This window comes from Chelonus insularis, unplaced genomic scaffold (genome assembly GCF_013357705.1).
Source record: "Chelonus insularis isolate UGA/USDA-ARS -01 unplaced genomic scaffold, ASM1335770v1 contig_351_pilon, whole genome shotgun sequence".
Taxonomy (NCBI): domain Eukaryota; kingdom Metazoa; phylum Arthropoda; class Insecta; order Hymenoptera; family Braconidae; genus Chelonus; species Chelonus insularis.
In genome coordinates, this window is record NW_023276516.1 from 43,054 (window position 1) to 67,038 (window position 23,985).

Consider the following 23,985-nt stretch of genomic DNA (forward strand, 5'->3'; position numbering starts at 1 on the left):
CTTTCAATTACCATTAATTCCTTCCTGATAAATGTACAAAATGTTTTAAGAACTTAACAAAAACATTATTATCAAATATAAATAATTTACCACTCAATTATAAAAAACGTGCTAAATTTAGATTTTAAAGTCTAAAAAAAAATCAGATTACTTACAAATTCCTAAAAAATGTCAACATAAGCATTAAACGCTTGTGCAATGGGTTTCTTTTTCATTAAAAAAAATTTGCTTCCGAGTAGAAATAAAATACTTCTTAGTAATTGAAATTTTAATCTTGTCTTTAAATAATATTCTAAGAAATCTTTCGACGGCAACTAATGCTGAATAATTAATTTTAGCGTCACATACAATTATCAACAAAACATTACCTAATATTATCAGAGGCCACAAAGTTGCGACAATTGTCAACTATCTTTTGTTTAACTAATACTTCATCAGTCTTTTTATAATCTTCATTGGCTTTTCATGGCTGCTAAATAACTATTGCACAAGACAACGAGTGAGTATAAAGAAAATATGACTAAAGTCAAGTAAGTCTTTATTGATGTTTCAGAGCCACATCAAGAATGATTGTTTGTTCAATAAGATAAACAAGTGTCTCGTGTTCATCAGTTTTAAAATGCGTGTTTCTAAATCTAAATAAACTGTTTATAACATGGGGGTAGTTCATCGGTCTTTAAAGAAAATAAATTAAATAGTAAAAACTAAGAGAAAAAAGTTACAAAATGTATAGATAGAAATAGATTACGTCAGTATATAAAATGGTTCTGGCAATGCCCGTCCCCTGCTCTCCCTGGACCGTCTGAGCGGTGTCTAGCCGGCGCCCCCTTCCTCGCTTCAATCCACCTCTTGCTGTCGCGACTCTCACTCCCTCCTTGCACATCAGAATTCGCAACTGAGCACAACTGACCATCGTGATAGTGTGAAACGTTTAGGGGTAGGTATTAGGGTATACCAAACTTGCACATTGGTCTGTATGAGTTATCTGAGTTGGATAATACCTATTTATTTGTAATTATCATTTTGGAAGGAGCAAAATAACAAAGTTATTTTTGATAGTTCCATAAAAAGAGTTTTTTTAGAAGGTACAAAAGAAATTAAGTAGGCCAGGAGATGTCTTGAAACATTACATTATGCACATACATAAAAGGAAAATTAAGTATATTGTTGATGGCTCATCATTCAATGATTATACAATGCCAATTTTTTTTTAAATGGGTATGTCTAGATGAAGTGGGCGCAAGATAAATGTCAATGAAGAAATTTATTTTAGGGATTAATGAACAAGTCAATCGCTCAATGGTGATGTTTTTTTTTTTACTTTTGATGCTTTTGGTCCACTTGGTCTTTTTTACACGTAAAACAAACGGTATGTGTGAGACTGAAAGAAAACAGGCTGTGTCCAAGAATACTTCATCTCAGCATGAGTCAACACTAGAGTTTAAATAATAGTAGACTTGCGAATTTAGCCTTGTACAATCTAGACTATACATATTGTGTGAAATAGTTTGTAATTGCAACAGGATGTCTGATCATAATAAAAATCTATTTTAGCATTAATTCCTGGGGTATATTACCAACTCCATAATTATTATTTCATATAAATATTTATGAATATTTGGAGAAAAAAAGCATCAGCTATTGATGTTTTCATATTCTAGTTTTTTGGAAGTGTACATGTTTAGAAATAAAATATAATAAGGATAAATAATTTAAATTTTTTCAATCCATCCAAATAGCTGGTGTTAAAATCGTAAAAAAAATTTTGTTGATGGAAAACACGTTTCTTCACTCTCAAAAGACACCTACGTTGAGCGAATAAAAATCAACAAAATAGGAAAACTATAACATCAATTGTCTTTTATTCAACGACCAAGATAGCGAGTTTTTTTCCTCATCAAGTTTAAAGTCAAAGGTATACTATTTTGGTGATTAATATTTTATTATATATAATTTTATTTAAATGATAATATTTAATCTGATTTTACAATATTTCATGGAAAAAATAGAAATTGATTAATCAATGAAAAAAAAACAAAATCTTGATAAACTATCATCAAGAGAATTGAAGCAATTAGGAGCCCACCCATTTAGAATTAGTATAACATCGAAAAATAGTAGCTCATATTAGACATATGTGCCATATTTGTTCTAGTTTTTTATAATAGTACGTAATTTGTACAATTTTAGCAAATGGAGCACCTTTTTAGTAATTCTGAGTATTCAAGTATGCGTCACCTTCCAAAGTAACCTATCTGGTCCTACATTCCAGGAGAGATAGTTAAAAATTTCAAGAATATCCCAAAATACTTTCTCAAAAGTTTAAATCATTAAAAAAATCTACAATGGTTTTTGTCACGATTCCTTATTATTTCTTAAAAGTATCTCGTCGTATGTTATTAGTAATTTTTTATTTGAAAATTCTTTTTCCAACTTTTTTCTTGCCAACAGTTTTTTATATACCATATCCACCAGTGTAGTTCGGCATCAGGTCGATTTTCCAACTATCTGGGTGTCTGCATTCGACCTTTTTGATGTCTTGATGACTTTTCAGGAATTCCTTTGATTATATGACACGTGGCACCCATACAACGACGTATCTTTCAGCGAATATTCAACTTGAAGGTTACAATTTATAAAAAGGTCATTCATGATGAAACTTTTTAGTTGTTTTTCTTAAGTCAACATTTAAATATCTATATAGGTCAATGACTATTATCTAAACATTCTCTTGATTGTTGTACCTGCAAATATGTAAAAGCTGATTGTCTGCTTGAATATTTAATAAGTCAACTAAAAATGTTGCATTATTATGTAGCTCAACATCAGCTAAAAGTCAATAATTTTTACATCTCACTCATGAAAGTTAATAATTAAAATAAAAAATTTAAATAATTATCTTAAAAACTTGTGAAAGTATACTATTCATTTAATGGAATAAATAATTACCCAAAATTACAATGAATTCACAAGTGCTTAATTAAATTTATCTCTTTCTTTAACCATAAGAATATGAATACTTGGTTGAAGACATTGATATGAGGTCTTCCTTACTGAAATGCCCGAATAATACCAGTCTTTTGCTTTGCCTCTCTGTCTTGTTCCTGTCTGTCTCTCGATTCACCAATGTTGTGGCCGGGTATAGTGACTGATACAGGGGGAAGCCGCTGCGTACTCGTGACGCTTCGTCTAGACGCCCCCTCCACCACCGTACACGGCGACGTCGCTCCTGATATGGCGAATTCCCAGTAGATATATATGTAGAAAGAGTTATAGCGCGCGCGCATTGACATAAAACAGAACATGGTCCAAAGCAGCATCACTCTGTCAACGGCTGATTTTTCTTTTATCTTTCTCTATCTAATGATGCTGTCTTCTTAAATACCATTTATATAGCGCTAAACATAAACGGATGACCTTGACAAGGCTATCTGTATGCTCACACTTTAATTAATTTCCTATTGAAATTTTAAAAGATCAGGTGCGTTTATTATTTAAATATTTCATTTATTCAGTGGTATACTATCTCATTTTTTTGTACATACATTTTTTATTAAATCAAAATGATATGATGTAAATAATAATAAAGTTTTTGTTGAATTTTTGAAGAGACAAATTTGCTAATTCAGCTGTTGAGATTTTATTCTATGGCACGAAGTGTACTGAGGACTGATGAGTGTTACTGATAAGACAATCGATAAATGAAATTAATTACAAATAATTAATAACAAATGATTAAATAATGTTTAATCCTTTTTTTTCAATTAAAACAAATAAAGATGTCCTCATTTATTGATGAAAAAATGTTTGTTAATGAATCAACTGTTTTGATGAATTAGTATTTAAAAGACAGAGCATATAAAAATATTTTATTTAATAAGAAATATTTCAAAATGTCTATAAAATTTAGCAGAATTGTGTTCAAGTGTTTTCCAAGAATTTATCTAGGACAACAGACAGAGAAAGCCTCGGAATAAAACAATAGTGAAGAATGTAAATTTTTGTATTGAGAATTTTCCACAAATATATTTAGGTCATGAGACGGAAAAGAAACTGCGAAACAATAATGAAGGATTAAAGTAATAAATCAGTCTCGATAGATAATATCACTACTTCAGTGTTTAATGCAAAAAATGCCTTAAGAAATTCCAAAAAAATTCTCATTGACGAATACTAGTTCAAAGCATTCACATAAATAAAAGCCTATAGCTTATATTCATTCAAGTGATGTCTTTTTCATGAAAGAAATGATGAATATAAAAATAAAAATGTGCCAAATTTCACATTCTCTTGAAATGAATCAGTGACTCACTTATTAATAGAGATGATGACGTGAGTCATGTAGATTTCACTCAGTTAATCAGTGAATTTTTACTAATTCATTTTAATTAGAACATCCACACGATTCATATATTTGGATAAATAAACTCTGAATAAGATTAAAACGACAGAGAATAAAAATTGAGCTTTGATCCTGATCTGTAAATTACAAAAAGAAAAAAAAACTATCTTTATCATAATTTTCTTCTTAAAAAGTACAAGGTTTAAGCTGCTGACCTTGAAATCAAAGATTAAGTGAGTATTAATAATCAGCATAAAAAATTGAGTCATATTGCAATTTTTTGCCTATAACATAATGCATATAGACACATGGTATAGTTTTCAAAAGAGTGTTTAATGAATAGAATTAAACTAAAAAATAGCAAAAATAATAATAACAATAATAGAAGAAAATGCAAACATTATGAATAAACAAAGTACACTTTTACATTTGACAAATATCAAATGTAATGTAATTTAAAAAAACGCAGAGTTGAACAATATACCTCCGACAGTCCGCGACAAATACAAACTCATACTTCTCAACTCTAGCGTATTATGCAGTGGCGGTAGGGGTGAACGTTGAGAGTAAGAGAGTGAGTAAAGTGAATCGGGGGTCTCCCGTCTAGACTAACCCCCGCCGAGACACCCCTTCGCATCAGACATCAGACCACAATATATAACCAAACTGTTGCAGTCACCAGCTCCTACAACCTTTTGAAAAATTGAAATATCCTTTACTCAAACTGCATTTCCAAATCTATCCTGAAACATTATTATGATTAATATAAGAAATAAGAATAATTTATTTATTTATTTATTTGCTTCCAGACAAAAAAATCCCAGTGAATATTAAACTTAACAGCAACATTGTAAAATGTAATTTTACGGTTTAGCTGTGGCTATATTATTATGTCCCGTAAAATACCAACCATGATTAGCATGTGCAATTACAAACGCTTATTCGGCACAACGGCCTCGCAATCACGACGAAGGATGATGTGAGGTAAGGGGGGGTTCAACGACCCACTGACAGTCATCCAGACAAGCGGACGCAGGCCAGACTATACTCTCGCATTACCCAGTGCTCAGGGTATCAACGCATTATTATCCCCATCGACTTTTATCGCCGGACGATAGCAACTACCGAGACTCCACTCTCCCGAGGATTTTAACCGTATCTGCCTTATAAGTGTGATCAAATAGTAGTGAGATAGAATTTTATGGTGTTGGCTAATGTGTTTGAATAACACATGCAACATTTGATTAATGCAAAAAGGATGAGATTAAAAGAGCTAATAAATTAGGAAATAGAAAAAAAAAAGAATAATGAATGAATGAATTCAGCTTTTAACCATTCATCATGTTTATACTTAATTAAATTTGATTTAAATAATGATTCATCCACTTACTACTTATTAAAAGTTTTTTTATGGTCAAAATTATTTTTGGATTAACATCAAGTATGTTTGGTTGTCTTTTTTGGGTATTGAATTATTGAAATATAAAATCTTGTACTATAAGGAAACATGTAAATATATCGAAATGTACTTTGTACTTCGTACAGACGTATTTTTGAATCGCAAAAATTTGAATAACATCTGTACGGGTCAAATTGAAAAATTGATAATGTCCATACTAAAAAGTTTGGATGACGGTTCTGTTGTCAGGAGAAGGAGACATGTATTTTATATGCATTTCCGATATGAAGTACGTGACTTTTTCGACTGACGAAGAAATCCATTCAGCATATATTTATTTATGTACAATTCATATGAGAAAATGCACAAAATATTGATCCTCACCAATCTTGCAATAGGTGGAAATAGATAAAAAAACAACTGATATGTTACAAAATTATGTATTATTTAGAAGATAGTGATCTGAAAGAATAAAAAATTTATACAATGATTTGTTAAAAAGGACATTGTCAGTTATCGATGCCGTTATTTCTAGCAGCTTAATGATATATAATTTTAATGTTATAATAAATGTTTAAATAATCAATTTATTGAGCTCTAGATACCGTTTTTTATTGACTATGAAATGTGATATATTAAAAATGTAATTACCCTTAATTCTTGTGACGGTGATGACTTTACTCTATAATTATTTATTTCTTCAATAAAAAATTATTTAAATGAATAAAATATTGTTATAAAAAATTCAGTGATTATTGAACAGTTAATTCAGTTTAAAGAATCCACAATTGAAAAGTTTCCATTGAGGAAAAAAAATAATTCTATGCCATGTAATTTGACATCTTTTATTGCATCAAAGAAGCCTGTTGTTACATTCAATATAATAAATTAATGTACTCTGAAAAAGATAAGTACATATAAAGTTTATTCACTGTCTTAGTAACATTAAAATGTAATTTCAAACCTTCTATTATTTCAAAATTCAATTATTTCAAATGATTCACTTCAATTGTTACTAACTAAAAAAATAGGTTAGAATTTTAAATCATTTTTCTCACGTACATATTCTTGGCATAAATTTCGACTTTTCTTCCTTGTTACAATGATTTACATTAATTTATTTATTTATTTTAAAGGAAGACTTCACTCGTCTAAACTATAAAAAAGAATAAAAAGTTGTTGAGTAACTTGCAATGTTTGCAATGAGAACAGCAAAAAGTGGTTGAAAGAAGAGTTACCTGATGAATAGAACAGAGAATAAAAAAAGAAGAAAGTTAATTCGTGAAAAACAAATTATTTCATTACGCCTTGTGTCAAATACTCTGGAACGTAATGAAATCAAAATTACATGATGAAGAATAAGCGGCCGTTAATAATTGTATATAAACCAGACAGACGCTGGTACATACATGAAAAAAAATAAAATTAGTACGATAAAAGTGACGCCGTCTTGGCGCGAAGGGCAAACAGTGGTGGCGTGTTTGTCCGAGAGTAACCGAGTATGTTCGGATTCCGCCGAGAATTGCCGACAAACAGCGAACATTATCAGCATAGTATATTGTCGCGACTGTGCTCCGAAACAGTGCCATAAGATAGAAGGCTGTAACGTTTTACTTGGCTTGGTAAATTTCATAATCCAGCCGTTTATGTGTTTTTTTACCCGCATTCTTACACAATATACGCTTCACTTAGCCAACCGGCTTATTTACAAAACAGTGTTCTAAGCTGCGTTTAATTTGATAGTGAATCAAAGCGTCCCACCACGCGGCATAAGTTATACACATGCAATAAACGTAATTCACACGCATGCGTGACACAAAAAACATCAACTCCCTATTTCGAAGGAGTTGATATCTGATGAACTCGACGAATCGTTTGACCAGATAAGTTGTGTACACGTATGGCGGATTATAAGCAACAAAACAAGTAAGTATTTCTGTAATGACATGAGTAAGTGTAAAAACAGAAAAAAAAACACAAAAAAGTTACAACAGAACACATCATGGCCGTCTCTTTGATGAACAACAAAAAGCCAAGGTGATGGCGTTTCAGCCGATGACGCTTTATTCCTTATATTTCTCCACATTTTAATCCTTCAATCAGATTATTGATTTTTTTATCCACCTTTGATTCACTTAAATAATTATTTGTAATGATTTATGAATCAATCTTTTATGATATAGTTGTTACACTTTATGAGAGTATGAGGATAAACCTTTCAGACACTAGTTACTCCACTTATTTTTCGTCTCTTCTGAACAGAATTCTCCCGATCGTAGATGAGGTTCATTCGAAAATAGAACGCAAGTGGGGACATTTATGTATGTCGCTCACATTTTTTCCCACTACGTTTCATTCTGTCCCTTGCTCCCACCAATTTTATATTTGGTTTTTAAATAAGCTTTTTTTTATCTCTACAACTATCATCAATGAATATAATCATTAATTGGATGATTTTAATTACAGGGCTTATCAGTGCGAGAAAACATCTTACAGGTGAAAAAGATGTTAAATACTTCAGAGAGTAGATGGATGATGTGTTGGAGCAGCTGGAAAAAATTTCCTTGATTATTTGAGACGTATTATTGATCTGAAGCTTGACGGTGTAGCAAAAAGGAAGAGAAAGCAGTGCCAACAGACAGTTTTCATAGATTCCTCTTGAAGAATTCCAGTGATGACAACAGCGGCGAAGATTTCAGATGAGTTGGCTGTCACCTGGTTTCTCTGCCAAGTTCCATAATGAGAGAAGAGAGAATTTGCGTTGGGAAATCATTAAAATATTTACGAGTGACGGTGACGAAGCGAAGGCGAGGAATGCCGAGGCTGACAACGAAAAAAATAAAAAGAGGATACTTGGAGTGTCGGTGGTGGCGAATTACGCGGGTGACTGCGTGAATAATAGGTCGTACAGTGCAGGTGGTGGTGTAGAGTGGACGACAGCTGCCGAGCCGATGTCATCGCGGTCGTCTTACCCCGATGAGCCGGGTGCCGCAGGTCGTACAGGGACCCGCCGGAGGGGCCCGAGAAGTCCCATAGACGGGGGAAAAGAAGCCGAAGAGGAAAAAGAAACGAAGAAGAAAAAAAAGAAAAAGAAGAAGAGGACAGAGGACGAGAAGACTGAGGTCAAGGTCACCGGGAAGGATAGTAAGCACGGAAAGAACGAAAACGTCGACGACGCCGGCCACCGCCTTTATGGGCGCACGTGAGTGCTTTTGCGTTTTATTATCGTTTGTCTGCATTGATCTATTTCCTACTTTTCATCGCTAAAAATATTGCTTTTGAGGTTAAAATTAAATAGACTCTCTATTTTATTTTAACCATATTTTCAGGGTTCCGTGAAGATTGATTCATTTTAAAGCTCAGTGCTTTAAACTACTATATATAATCTCATACTCAGCCGGAAATAATTCTCTTTTTCAATATCTTTTTTATATGAGAATTTTTTTTATTGAATATCATTTTCTTTGGTCACTTCAAGAGACTTAAATACATAAATATTTTTTATCATTGTAAATTAAAAACCAACATTCGTTATAAAGTTTGTTGATAAAAATAATAGTATGATTTTTTTTATTAAATATTCAAAGTAATGTAAAGCTCTTATAGTAGAGGGTTATGATGTTCGATATCTTTTTTTCTTTATCAATAGTACACCATCGTCACTAACTTCTCTTAGCATTCCAAATTTTCTTCTTATTGAACGTGATTTTCTTCCTTTTAAGGATGCGCAGTGGCATCATCATATCTCATAATGAATGAATCAGATGGTTCATTTGGGATGATAAATTTATTTACTGAGAATAAATGTAATGTATATTTTTTATTCACGTTCATATTGATTTTTCAACATTGCCATTTTACAGAATCATTTTTTATTTATGATAAAGTTTTTTTAGTTTTATTAATAATTAACGAAATAAAATTATTGATCGTTATTATGATAAAAATCGCCGAGAGTTTATGGTGAGAAATATTTTTAAAGCATTTGATAATATTAAATTTATCGGTTCTTTCATAAATTATTATAAAAATTGTCACAAAAGGAACTTTTAAAATATTTTAAAGTTTTTTATATATAGTTTCAATAAAAATACTGTTCAATTTATAATTAAAACTTTAACTTTGAGTAAAAAAAAATTATTCAAAGTAATAATATTTCTAGAATTGGAGTATTGCTCAATAAAACATGATTATACTGCCATATCACTTGATTGATTTTGAGATATGGAAATGATTAAAATAGCAAGAAACTTTATAAAATGAAATACTTAAAACATTATTGAGAAAGAAAATTATCCCTCATGTTTCCTAGAAAATGTAATGCTGATGAAGTAGTAGGTAACCTAGCGAGAAAGGTGAGCCCTTTTGGCTGAAAGCACGAGGGTCGGGAATAGGGTAAGAAAATATGGTGCCAAGTGCACGCGATACTAGGGCATCGACCATTTTAAACAGTGAGGAGTGCAGCGCACTTTCATTATACACGCATCAGCCATACCCTCTTTCATATACACATGTATTTTTGTTAACGTGCGTGTGTGTAAATACACATGTTTCGTAACATAATGTGACTGGAAACATCTGAGTTTTGCTCAATCGCTAAAAAATATAGGACACATATCGTATAGTGAATAGAAGATATCTTTACCGTGTGTCCATTCCAGATATCATTTAACGATTATTGCAGTCTACGTTCATTTATGAATATATTCATGAATAGATAACGCAAATCAAATAAAATTAGAGCATCCTTTTATTAGAGTGTATTTTTTATCAATGCAGCTTTACTTGATGATTATTATTATTTTATTATTCCAATTTTTTGAAAAATTTCCATGAAGCTTTACTCTTGATACATTTTTTTTTAAATTTATTGAAAAATAATATTTGGAGAAAAAAAATTGTAAAAATCTGAAACGTCAATTGAGTGACAAAATAAATATATTTTGAGATTAATTTTAAAATTTAATAGACTGACATAAATTTTTGTAATTTGAAGGTTTATTGTCCTCTTGATTATTTTAATTTTTTTAGAAACAGTTTATTTTTATAAGAATGATGATATTGATTAAAGAAGCATATAGTAAAAATTCATATATCAGTATAGTAAATAAAAAATGCATTTAAAAGAAAACAAGCAAAAAAGTTCCACCTACATAATCTTAGCTGTCAATTGTTGTACGGAAGAGGTTCAATTCTTGCTTGTTGGACTCAAGCCAACAATTTCATTAAGTACAAAAATCTCTTACGAATTTCGTGCTTACCAACTATTTGGTTACAACAATTGACGATTGAGATTATGTAAGTGTCTAAAATTTGATTTGTTAAATTAACAATGTGCCATTTATTATCTTTATTTCAAACAAAATCATTTAATCTTAATTCTTGGCAACTTTGTATACCTCAACATTTAATTTAACTAATCGTCATAAATTTTATGTACCAAATTAAAATAAAAACCAATTGAAAGAAGAAATATTTAACAATAACAATAATGTTAAAAATTAAATGATTTAGTAGTTATATTATCCAGCTAAGATTGCTTCAGAAAATCTGATGATGACAAATATAGAAAAGTAAACAGAGATGATTATTAAATAAAAAATATATGATAAAGATTTACGAGATGAGAAACAGACATAATTCTCATCTGTAAAATCTCAAGAATAATTTATTACCACGAACAATACATCAAGTCTTTGTTTAATCATAATCATATTAGTCACAGAATGCTACACAGTAGCCTACACTATACATGATCTTATGAAAATCTCGTCAGAAATGTCTTCCTACGAATGACCTTTGCATTTATCATATATAAATAATTACATTTAAAGTCCTTACACGTGTTTTGGTCTACTAAATAATTCTATTGAAACTTCGTGGCTTATTAAAAACATAATTTATAGCTCGTTTTGGTTTATAAAAAATTATTTTTAAAAAAATATAACTATTATTTACATAAATGTTTTATTTTTAGTTGCTAAAAAAGATCATTCATAAATTATAAATTAAGATGTTTTAAATAGTCGAAGATTTTATTCAAATTTTTATTGAAATATTATTCTGTTAATGTGGCTATTATTTAACTCCAATAATCATCTGTACGTAAAGAGAAACAAAGCTAATATAAAAAGAATAATGGTTCTAAAAGAGCAAATATTCTTTAGTCAATTTTCTCATTAAAATATTCTTTTGATCCTTGAATAAATATGAAATATCGAATGGAGTAATAAAAAGTGGCAGGTGAATGCGCTTATTACACTTGATTCCAATTATAGTCCCACCTACACTGATACTTTATATCGATATATAGATACTGGCATGTGGATGAAACGTGCATAATGTAATTCAGGAATCTGAGATAATCGTTTGACAGATTAACAACATGCAAATTGAAATAATTTTCCAGGGCTAAATAGATTTTATATTTTTTTGTTTTATTTCATATCTCAAAGATTAATTCCATTAATAGCTGAAGTGACAGCTATAATTCATCATGTTATAATTTTATTAAAGCGATTAACTTTTGTGATGAAAAGATAATTTATCTAAATAATAATAATCATAAATGTAAACAACATTCTTTTTTGTTATTATTGCAAAAATACTTGTTCTAAAAGTATTATATTTTTTTTCACTTATAAACACCTATTATCTAATAATTTCTAATTTCTGTTAACTAACAAATAATTATTACAATTTAAATATTTATTCGTATTTTGTTTAAATAATTTATTTATCTGTTAAGAAAATAACCATCTATCAGGTTGTTCATTTAAAGTAAATTATTAAAAAAAAAAGTAAATAAAACTAACAACATTTAAGGTAAATTTATTGTGGCCGAAAGTTCTTTAGAGATAAAAATAAAAATTCTCACAGTAAATTTTCCGAAAATAATGTCTTTATGTAAATAACTATTATAAGTTAACTGGAATTTTTTTAGCAGCTGGCACTATGTAGTTTTTCTCGAGAACTTACTATAAATTTCTCGACATATAAATAAAGTTAGAGTAAACTCACACACGTTGGGTATGCATATTAATAAAAGCACGTGTACTTCCGACATTTAAGTTAAAAGACACAATTGATTTTGCAAGAAGTAAACGGAATTGTGTAAGATTCAAGTGTCGTTGCTCGACCTCAGACGAGATTCAACATAGCCTACGTCATGTGTCTTTAAACTCGTTAATACACACGTTCTCCAGTTCAATAACAGACGAATATTTGCGTGTACAGTTTCTGTGTCTGATGACCTCCCAAGGTACCGGAGAGGAAGAAAAGAAAGACATAACTAAACGTACATTGGCATACATGCGGGTATCTCTATAGTTGAGAGTATGCAGAAGAGAAAGAATAAATGATGTCTGGTGAGGACGGGTGGTAAAAATAGTCGAGACATTGAAATATTTGGATGCCATAGAATGCAAAACGTGTAATCCAGATCGCTTTTAAATGTCTTAGTTTAAATATTGTATCACTGTGATCTAATTCACTCAAAAAATTTACTCCCATCGTATGAAAGTAGTGCTTCGAACTTTTAATCCGGCAATCACGTTTAACTATGTTAATGCTGACTATGTGTCTGCTGGATTTTATACAAACTGTCTACTTTACTCTTTAATACTTGTATACTCTTTTGTCAGACAAATCGACCACTATCATATCAGCACTCGCCGAGGCCGCGACCTGATATATATATATATATATAGATATATATGTATGTCTTGCATACAAATCTTAAGTCTTTCTTCTATTTTTATGCTCCTTATGGACTTTATTTTTCTTGCAGCTGCTACTGTAATATTTGTGTAAACATCCTTTTTACTCGAATTATAATTACGTGTCTTGCACAATCTATTGTTAATTTATTCATTTATTTTTTAACAATAATGGAAGAACAAATTTCCTCGTCAATTAGTAGCTGTTGTCTATTACTCTTCAAGAATAAAAACAATTGTTGGGTTTTTAATTTTACTTAAAAAATTAATGAAAACTTTTTTTTATCAAGAAAATGGAAAATTATTAAAAATTATTTTTTATTGCAAATTATAGCGTATTATTTCAATGCACTAAAAGTCTTTTAATGTGACGTTTACCCATTTAATTAACAATGTAAGTACTTTCAGTGAACTCAAAAGTGTTTAAAAAGTAAGAACAATGTTAATTAAACAAGTGACGTCATATTGAAAACACTTTCAAATTCGATATTTGCAGTGAGGGATTTTACTGAAAAACAAAAAAATTTTGGATAATATTATTTTCAATAATAAATATATGGGATAAATCAAACACTATTGAATCCCTACATCTATCGAGATAACCAAATCGTCAAAATAATTCCATGAAAATCCTAGTGTGGCAGGTAGGATGCAAAATACCACATAGAAGAGAAAAGTACGAACAGAAGGAGGTGTAGGACGTTTGTGAGATATGATAGCTGGTTATCATAGTCCTCCCTACTCCAAATTCGACTTTTGCACAAATGAGTCTCTCTCTCTCTTTTTTTTTATTTTTTTTCTCTCAACACGAACCGCTTCGACATTCGCCCCTACCTCGTTTCGTCTCGATCGCCACTTCCACAATTCTCTCCCCTTAACCCCCCGTCTAGACGGCGCGCACACAGATTCACTCGCCAGTGCCTCTTGCGTTATCACGTGTTTCTGCCGTCTCCCGTTATACTGCTTGTATACATATAGGTACAAGTATGTATACTGCTCCGTCTGGTTCTTCTTGCACTTTAGTATCCATGTTTATTATTGTACAAGTTTAGGAAAAAACATGAGAAACCACCGCAGTATCAAGTACAAAAAATAATTATTCATAAATTTGTAACAAGTTTTTGTCAGCTTGATTGCTACGTTATTCATGTATATAGTCTAGTGTCATTTGAGCATATTGACGGCGACAGTACGGGTGAGCTTTCGGGCCAGTCTGGCTTGCAAACGATCGTGGTCGTTAAACGAGCCGCGACCTTGGCCGAGGAAAGGCTGGCCGCGCGTGCAGAGGCTGCTCTGCACTCTATGTATATGAGGCAGACAGAAGCAACACGTCCATCTGACTGTTCTGTTGAATAGTCAAGTCTCCTCTGCAGTTTTCAATGCATTCGAATATTTTATTATCATTTTATGAACTACAATCATATACCAAATAGTCATTCAGTCATTTTTATATACTCTGGTTATTAGATCGTTATAAATATTTATTTATTTTCAATAAAGTCGACAATAAGTATCAACGAAGATTTATAGATGCACTCTGTTGGTGTTGTGCTATTAATAAAACCATGAATCTCAGATATGTAACAATAAAAACACACGGGTTCAAGGTATACCAATTCTACGAAAAAACATGAGCATTCTCGGTACTAGTAAGCTAACTAGCTCTAACTCTGCTTCTGGTCAGAGGCCGTTACACAATGCAATGACGTAATACATAAAATCAATGGACTCGCACGCGAATCAGATAATTTTCCACTTGCAGCCAATCGAGTTTCCGAGTTTACTAATGCACTCTCAAGTCGTTTTAATAACTAGTACGAGTTCTTGTCGTATAAAGGATAAATTTATTTTTTTGAAAACAAAGCACTCAAATTCAGTATGTAAATTCAAAAATATTTCATTCATATTATTATCATTAATTATTCATAATTATTCTAATCAATATCTTTCTGGAAAATTTTTCAAATTTATGATTCAATCACTTTCAGTTGAACTAATATGAATCAATACTTTTAATAATATTTTTCATTTTAAAGAATTTTAAAAAATCTATAATAAACATTATTTAAAAAATTGCAATAATATTTTTGCAGTAATTTCTAATGCTAATTTTATCAATAATTTTTCAGGGTCAATTGATATAAAAATTAATTTATAAAATATTAGAATTGTTGTACAATTTTTTTCAAGGTAACTCTAACGAACTGCAAATTGTTTATTAGCACAATTAAAATCAATAAAGCTTGTAATTATTATATTACACAAAAACGTTGTATAAAAGAGTTTCTCTGTTCTATAAAAATAGTAAAAATAATTGATTATTTTCTACGTTTTCTACAACCATAAAAAAAAAGTCTTCGACTTCTTATAGACTCTGAATCCTCCAATGTAGATAACAGTTATTTATTTAATACTTATATTTTCCTAGAATAAAACAAATTGCAATTATCTTTGATAATCTTTATTGAAAGAACAGTAGCACTTATTATACCTACAATATAAAAAAAATCCATATATGCATTTGATATACTTGTGAGTTTTCAAAGAAACCGTTTCTTTGTTAATACTTGCAAAGTTGAGCAAGCCATTTTTCTCATTCAAAATTCAGTCATTAATTAACAGTAATAATCATGAATACTCCGTCTTATCATCATGTACATTAAAGAGTATGCGGTCAACTTTTCTCAGTATTAATATGAACATGAACTGAATAAAAATATAGAAAATCGAGACTTAATTTTTTACGTATCTGCCGGAGGTCGTGCAGCGAGAAAGCGCATTCACTGGCCGGCTGGTCTGGCTAGCTGGCTCGTGCGCACACGTGCACATAACAGCACCGACGTCAACAGCATTGCCGTTCGGGTCGAAATGGCGAGGGGTACGGTGGAGTAAGGGACGAATAGTCGAGTCGTCTGCGCGCGTACACACAGACAAAAAGCGCTAAGCCGACGTCTGGCGCAGTAGGTGGGGACAAGGCAGTCTGTTAGCCGTGGGCGGCGGGGGATGTCAGATAGTATTGCGAGCGCAGGACTGCACGGGTCGACAAGCGTAGCGTATATAACTAAAGGAGTAAAAGTGAGAGGATAAGATGCAGGTTGAGTGAGAAAGACTGATAAAGCAGGAATAAGAGGAAAGGGAGGGGCGAAAAACGACGACAGGCCGATCGACGACGGTGCTGCGGCCTCGCTGCCACTGGATGAGTTTAGTCTGCCGTTGGACTTGATGTGCAATCAACACCTAAGTTGCAACTGTTGGAAGCAAGTTGCTATTACGCTGTGTCCGTGTGACATTTCGGCTTCCAACGACATTCCGAATCACATCAAGTTGGCGGGAAGTGAATTGTGAAAAGTAAAGGAGAACTAGAGGGAGAGAGAATAAAGACTGTTCAGGAGTTTATATACGATAAATAGTTGAAAGGAAAAAATAATAAAACTTTTTATGCAAATGCTGTAATATTATTTGCGGTGTAATGAGACTAGGAGACTTGCCACATGCCAGTCTTGAGTTGAGTAATCTTTCTCATAGAATCCAAGTCAGTTGAGATAAATAGTTGATGTCTCAAGTGGTCATTGCCAAACTCGGTGGTTGAAATTTCTACCCAAGGGAGCGAGAGTTCGAATAACCGGCGAAATATTAAACTCAGTCATATCATCAACAAGAAGTCTGGGAGCAGATAGTTGTGATGCCAATTTGACAGCTGACATTTGGTATAATTACTCGATCATCTAGCTTTTTGTATAATTCTGCATTCGCCCAAGTACTCTGACAGCTCACGTCACTACGTATACACATTGCTAGTAATACTCAATACATTTGTATTCTAAACGTCAATCTGGCGTCATCATCATTCAAATGAAGCTGCGGCGTCGCTGCATACAGACGCTCGGCGTCTCTGTAAAACAACTGAGGAGAAAGTTAGTAGAACTGGGAGCAAGAATCCTTCACGTCCATCAAACATCCAAATCCTGTGACATGGCCCTGATGGTAGGTACTTTTAGTTTTAAGTATTCGTGATCTCATTATTATGTGGAACACCTGTGCTTGCTACGACAGCATGAATTATATATAATGGAAGGTCTCCAGACAGTGATAGTCTGGTCTGAAAAATGCCTTGAATCATGCAGTTACGAGTTCAGTAGAATGACATGTCTCTCTTTAAATGCTACATGATGATTTGGTGTCAAGTAGGAATGAAAAAAACATTGGCGAAAAATAATAAATACAAATACTGTGAGAAAAGAAAAATGGTAAAGGCCGTTAAACCTTATATCGTAACGTCGGCACAGACGTCTCGCGTTTCTTCCGTCTAGCCCAGAATGCGATTCTGTGGCTTTCACTGCAGTTCATTGCGCTCGTCATGCTTCAGTCGTAACTATCCCGACTGCTGCCGCGGTCGATATGAACTTTCAAATATGCTATTCTTCAACACCCTCATTTTTTCCTCCTTATTTATTTATTTTTCCTCTCATTCTCAACATTTCATCCAGGTTATAGAACAAAGACTGATTAAAATTTAAACCTTCACTGAACAAGCACTTATATGTAGCTGACGAACAGCTTAGACACTCACCTTTTATTTTTTCTTCACTTTCTCGACATCCTTGACATACTCCTAGATTTATTGTGAGCACTTTAGCACGTGTGGAAATCCACAGCAGTTGCACTACCTAAGGAAAAAAAGTCTATAAAATGTTTAACACTGCGTTTTACTAGGAGAATAAAAATGACACTTTTTCAACTTATAGATCCGTATTGTAACATGTCTCAATTTCTGTTTTGTTGTATTGTTACATTATTGTTATTATTGTCAAGCAGACAATATGTCGTTGAGAAACGATGAAGCAATGTATCGAAGGAAAGTGCATACCAACGTGCGTCACTAGTGAGACATCGATCGATCGTGCGAAATATAAGATTTGAAAATAACTCTTGAATGTCGTGTATTTAAATCAACCTTGACGCCATTAGATGCATCTAGATATCTCTATAGATTTTTTTCTTTTATACAAACCATGTCACCATAAGATATATCTTATGACGTGGAATCATTCATCCTAAGCCTGTGTGACTTTGTCTAAGATACTCAAAGAAGTCAGGAGCTAAATGCATGGAACGATTTAATGAAGAACGCCTTATATAATCAACTGTCTAGACTCTTGACGTTATTTATCAGGCTCTTGTTAACTTTATCTCCGACAAACGGGAAATGTTCACTACAGAGTTACCCGAGTACGTCCGTTGTTGATTTTACAAACAATTTTTTCTCAATATTTGGATTTCATGTCGAGGCTAAACCAAATTACAACCAAATGATAGGTATATTGAAGAAAAAATAATATTTAACATTATTAAACATCCATCATGTGTTCATTCTTCATTGAGCAATTTGATTTTGAATTTATTATCTCTCATGTAGACGTCAATCGTTGACGAGACTTTTTTTTTTATTCATAAAAATCTTGTGAAGATTATTTCAAGTAAAATATTATATTATAATTTATATGATTAATCATTATATCCTTGTTTGTATAGTCTACGATTAGTACATGCGATACCGATAAGCTTGAACTAAACAACCAACCACTTATCTTGGTCAAACGCACGACGTTCTCGCCCCTGAGTATTTTTGCATATCATGAAACGAAGCAATGAGCTTCTATACTGATATCAACATCACATAGATTCTACTTTATACGCAATCCATGATTTTTCCTTTTTGATTAGTCATATTTTTATATATACTATGTGCATATCGCTAGACAAAATATTATTCAACTTAAATCTCTACTTGCAAAAAAGTTTTGTAATAAAAATATTTATGTTTTTAGAATGAAATGTTTTCGTGGTCATTAATTAATTATGTCACGAAATCAGAGAATGATTGTTATAATTATTAACGGTTATTTGATTAACTTTTTTCAAGTTAATAATTCCTTATCTTTTCAATGAGAAATTTTTAACAAGATGTATTATTTATTTATTTTTTGTGACTTTTACCAACATGTTTTTCTTATTTAATCTAAATTTTATATTGAATTAATGTGCTTTTTGAAATTTTTATAGTGCGATATATATATCATATAACTAGTTGAGGGTCATCAAAAGCTTGACTAATTAAATCAAGCACTATTTGATACAAAAAAAACACTAGCATATAACTTGGTTATAAAATTGGGTTGTAGTACTTTGAAAAAATGAAATAAATCAATAATTTACAAGTACAAAAATATGTAAACAAATTGAAAAAAAAAGATAAATATTTATAAATTTCAATTAATTATTAATAATATTTTTTTTCTATTTTATCTATAATAGACATAACATCTCCTTTACGCAGAAGAAAGACCTTTCTAACTTTGGTCTTAGTTAAAACAAAAAATAAATTCTGCAAATAATCCTTTCAATAAAACGAAACGTACTCTTTGCAATTATTATTTTTATCAACAAGTATTCTTTATAAAACAATTTCTACTACAAAAGTTTTTTGAACCTTTCATTACTCTGTATGTTTACTTGTATATACATTCGTTGAACAAAAATATTAACAGTTGGGTGTTTTTCCATTGTTTCCAATGCAGATGCTGTCGGTGAGCGCAGGCATGGATGTCGGCTGTGGGGGTCATGGCGGCCTCGCGGCTGGTGGTGGCCTCGAAAGTGCAACAGCAGGTGGTGGTGCCAACGGTATGCAGGAAGCGATGGTTGCTGCTGCAAGAGATCGAGCTATCCGAACTGGAAGTGTTCGGCAGGACCTCGCCCTTGATTTACCACCACGGTTGCAGCTTCCTGATGGTGAAGAAAAACCTTATGGTGCTCACGCTGGATTACACCTTCGTGATCCTGATCAGGTAATTGAATTTTCCAAAATAATCAATCAATTCCATTACCAATCCATCAATGCTATCAGTCTTAATTAATCATTCAATTTCAGGAAAGTGAGATTTATCAGAAATGCGTTCGTCCACCCCCAAACCGGACTGTATTTGACAGCGAGAGTCCGCCAACATATAGTAGGAGTCAGTCGACAATACTAGAAACACCAGATCGAATAATTCGCTGTCATAGCGCAGGAAGTTCACTACTGAGGGTGTTTAGGAAATTTCCGAGTGGCGTAAGTGGATCAGCACCCGTAGTGGTGGTACCACCATCAAGACGACCTAGTCTATCAAGCTATTCAGAATCTAGTGGAAATTTGAGCAATCTATCAAGTTTGACAGTGGTTCCTTGTGAAGCAGATGAAAATAGCCATCACCATTTTCATCATCATCATCATCACCGGGATCATGTCTGACGTAAGCCAATGCTGACTCGTTGTCAGCCACCCTCACGCCTGTGAGATAATAATTCCTATCCTCCTCCAACTCGTAACGGCCATCGAGTTATATTATTCTATATCTGTGCCTAAACGAGCGTCCTCAGGGCTTGGAGAAGTAGAGATCCTCAAGACTGACTCGTTGGAGAGTAAATAAATAAAATAAATAAATAATTAAATAAATAAATGATCTAGAAAGCCGTATTATACAATCATGTGGTGACAATTAATAAATATAGTAATTATCAAAATAAAAAAAATTAATAACCACTGAATACTGCGTGATAATTTTCATTATGTATGACACGAAAAGTGTTATTTATCGTGACAACTTAATGTATCATTTAGGGTCTAATTAAACGGAGAAAATATTAGGAATGCTTGTTATATAATGAAAAAAATGCAAGCTATAGATATTTGATGAAAACGTCCATAGCAAAAGGTGTAAAAAATTATTATGCATCAAAGACAAACATAAGAATGATTATTTCTTATGGTCAGAGCTAATTTGGAAACAACGAGGTGAAGATATGTGTGATGTAGTAAAAAAAAAAATAAATAAAAAGAATAAGATTGATCAGGTCAGTTCTGCGAATAGAAAAGAAGCTTAGTAAATAATTCAGTTGCAGTATTGCAATTTTTACATTTCTGCAATTTTATCTGCAATTATATATGTATTAGATGATATGAGCAGTGGAAAATAACAAAAAAACATGCAAGTGACTTGGGTACTTTTTTTGTGATCATCAAGCAGAGCGTCATGATGTATGTGTGTGCGTGTACGTGGTTATACTGGAGGATTATTAAGGTGTGCCTGGCAATTTATATGAATATAAGATCGAACGAAAAATAGTGCCAAGTTGGTAAAAAAATTGTATATATAATTAGGTAATTTAATACCGATATAATTCCGGCTAAAAACAAAGCAACTAAGCGTATTAAAGATGAAGAAACTTAAAAAAAAAATAGGTCAGATTTTTTTATATATTTAAAAATGATATAAACAATATAGTATATCAAAGCCGAATAAAACAAATATTAGACTATCTCTGGCACGAATATAGAATGATAAGTCTACTAGTTTTAATCATAATATTCTTCATTTATTTGTATAGAAATGACCTTTGAGATGCAAAAATTGTTTAATGAAGTTCCACTAGTTTAAAGCAATTCAATAATTATTTGTGACTTGTCATCGTGCAGAGAATTATATATAAATATAAATTTAGAAAAATAATTAGATAAAAAAATTCAAGTTATATGGCTGTCTCTATCTATCATAAATCGGAAAATGGAAAGAAATATGTAAAACAAACGCAAATCAACGATAGTAGAGTTTTATGATATTTTTCTCAAGGCAGCGTCCGGCCAGTTCATTATGCAGCAATCCGACCGTTGATGAAATTAATGTTTCGAGTTATCATATAGCTCGATTGAAAAGAAAAACATCAAATTTAAATTAATTAACGAATAATTACATAATTAAGAATAACCATAACAAAAAGAATTAAAAAAAAATAAAGCTGTCCTCATTCTATCTTCAAAATGTGTTCACGCATATGCAATATTAGATGATGATGAATAAATAGAAAAAATCTATACTGAGAAATGAAAATTATATATGACAGATGAGGGACATAACTTTATGGCTATGGGCGGGGAGGTATGAATTAGCGAGGATTGTTGAAAATTAATTATTAATTAATGTAAAATAAATCTTCTAATTGAAATGGGTCCTGTGCAAAACGTCAGTTGTGTTTTACCACACGTTATGCGATTTATAAATTTGAATGAGAAATAGCGCGGCATAATATAGAAATCAATTTCCCTAGGCGAATTTAGATTTATTATTAATATTAATTATTATTATCATTAATTATTATTATTCTATTAATTATGATCATTATGGATTATTATCATTTGTAACAGTAACGTATTATCTTCTACCGTTATTCTCTTATTATCCTCAGTATGGCTACTATTGCTAATTATTATTATCATCTAATCGATTATCAGTATATACTGTGACAATCCTCACTATTAATTCTGACATATCGAACGAGTTTTCATACATTTTTATGACTATTTCTAATTCATAAATCATCCTAAAAGGTAATAAGGAGATTATGTAACCACGAAACGTTCCGAGTTATTCTCAACCAATTTTTTTTATTTATTCTTTCCTATTAGCTCAAGAAAATTCTTTATATTTTACTTTGAGTTATATAATAATTACAAATTATTATTCTGCAATGAGAGAAGAAATTATTTTTTTAAATTAAATTTTATATACTAAATGATGATATTAATATAGTATTTTTGTTATTTTCGTAAATTGATATTTTATTTATTATTTTTTCTAAATAAAGATGATTGTGGAAACAAATTAATTTTTGTAGTAAATTTGATATTTATTTAATGAATGTAAATTATTACTAATTTTAAAAGATAATAAAAAAGATTATATTAGTTAATAATAATTATTTGTTATAAGAATAGGAAAATTAGAATGAAAAATTCACTACGTCTGTAAAAGTAATTTATTCTCTCAGTGTGATATACGAGTCAACTCATAATTAGTTAAATTATATCAAATTTTTATAATAATTGGTGAGTCGAGTCTTTTATGAGAAACGGATTCGAGTATAAACATCACCAAGGCATAATGTTGACATCAAATCACACGACTGTGAATTAATGTAATTAAATGCGTTTTAGGCATGATTATACGTTCAATTAATTTTATTATTATGATGTATCTAATTATTTTATTGCTCTAAAGTATTGTCAATTGAGCCCGTTTGATGTGTAGTGAATTCTCTACCATAAATGGGCCTATTAGACAGCCTCACCGTTCTACTGTGCTGAACTTATTGTTATCATTAGTTATTATTACAATGGTCGTTGTTATAATGATTACAATGTGGATTATATGATAATTAGAATTGTCATTAACGACCATAAAAAAACACAGATTGACCTACAAAAATTGATCGATATATCATGCATTTTAAGAATCAAAATTTTATTGTAGATGTATGAATTTCCTCATAATCATGAGGTTTATGTTAAATTAAATTAATTAACCGAGAAAATGAAAGCTCGGTGATTGGACAACGTATTGATGTGAATTATAGCAAATTTGATGAATTAGCACAAATTTATCAGATAAAAAAAGACTAAGTGTTTTAATATAAAATAATAAGCATCGCAATCA

The 23,985-nt window shown here is 31.4% G+C and overlaps 1 protein-coding gene and 1 long non-coding RNA gene across 4 annotated transcripts; one reads left to right on the plus strand and one right to left on the minus strand.

Annotated features, from left to right (window-relative positions):
• Window positions 1–4,756: 4,756 nt before the first annotated feature.
• Window positions 4,757–7,289, minus strand: LOC118066601 (uncharacterized). Of its 2 annotated transcripts, XR_004690278.1 has the most exons (4): window positions 6,980–7,289; window positions 6,804–6,897; window positions 5,253–6,639; window positions 4,757–5,085 (listed from the first exon to the last, which is right to left on the minus strand). It is a non-coding gene; the product is annotated as an uncharacterized lncRNA (long non-coding RNA). The 2 variants fall into 2 exon arrangements; XR_004690277.1 differs by having other exon boundaries at window positions 6,804–7,289.
• A 33-nt stretch (window positions 7,290–7,322) lies between these two features.
• On the plus strand, window positions 7,323–22,682 carry LOC118066600 (uncharacterized). Of its 2 annotated transcripts, XM_035082723.1 has the most exons (4): window positions 7,323–7,667; window positions 8,208–8,943; window positions 20,038–20,304; window positions 20,388–22,682. In XM_035082723.1, the coding sequence occupies exons 3-4, from the start codon at window positions 20,038–20,040 to the stop codon at window positions 20,745–20,747; spliced, it is 627 nt and encodes a 208-aa protein (XP_034938614.1). In that variant the 5' UTR covers window positions 7,323–7,667; window positions 8,208–8,943; the 3' UTR covers window positions 20,748–22,682. The 2 variants fall into 2 exon arrangements, with proteins under 2 accessions (XP_034938614.1, XP_034938613.1); XM_035082722.1 differs by lacking the exons at window positions 7,323–7,667; window positions 8,208–8,943 and adding an exon at window positions 16,160–17,443.
• The last annotated feature ends 1,303 nt before the right edge of the window (window positions 22,683–23,985 follow it).

What these genes read in the sequence shown, in the direction of transcription:
- LOC118066600 (XM_035082722.1), top strand. Translation starts at nt 17,312, where the DNA reads ATGAAGCTGCGGCGTCGCTGCATACAGACGCTCGGCGTCTCTGTAAAA. An exon ending in CCTGTGACATGGCCCTGATG is followed by an intron (nt 17,444 to 20,037) that starts GTAGGTACTTTT and finishes TTTCCAATGCAG; the next exon opens with ATGCTGTCGGTGAGCGCAGG. An exon ending in ACCTTCGTGATCCTGATCAG is followed by an intron (nt 20,305 to 20,387) that starts GTAATTGAATTT and finishes ATTCAATTTCAG; the next exon opens with GAAAGTGAGATTTATCAGAA.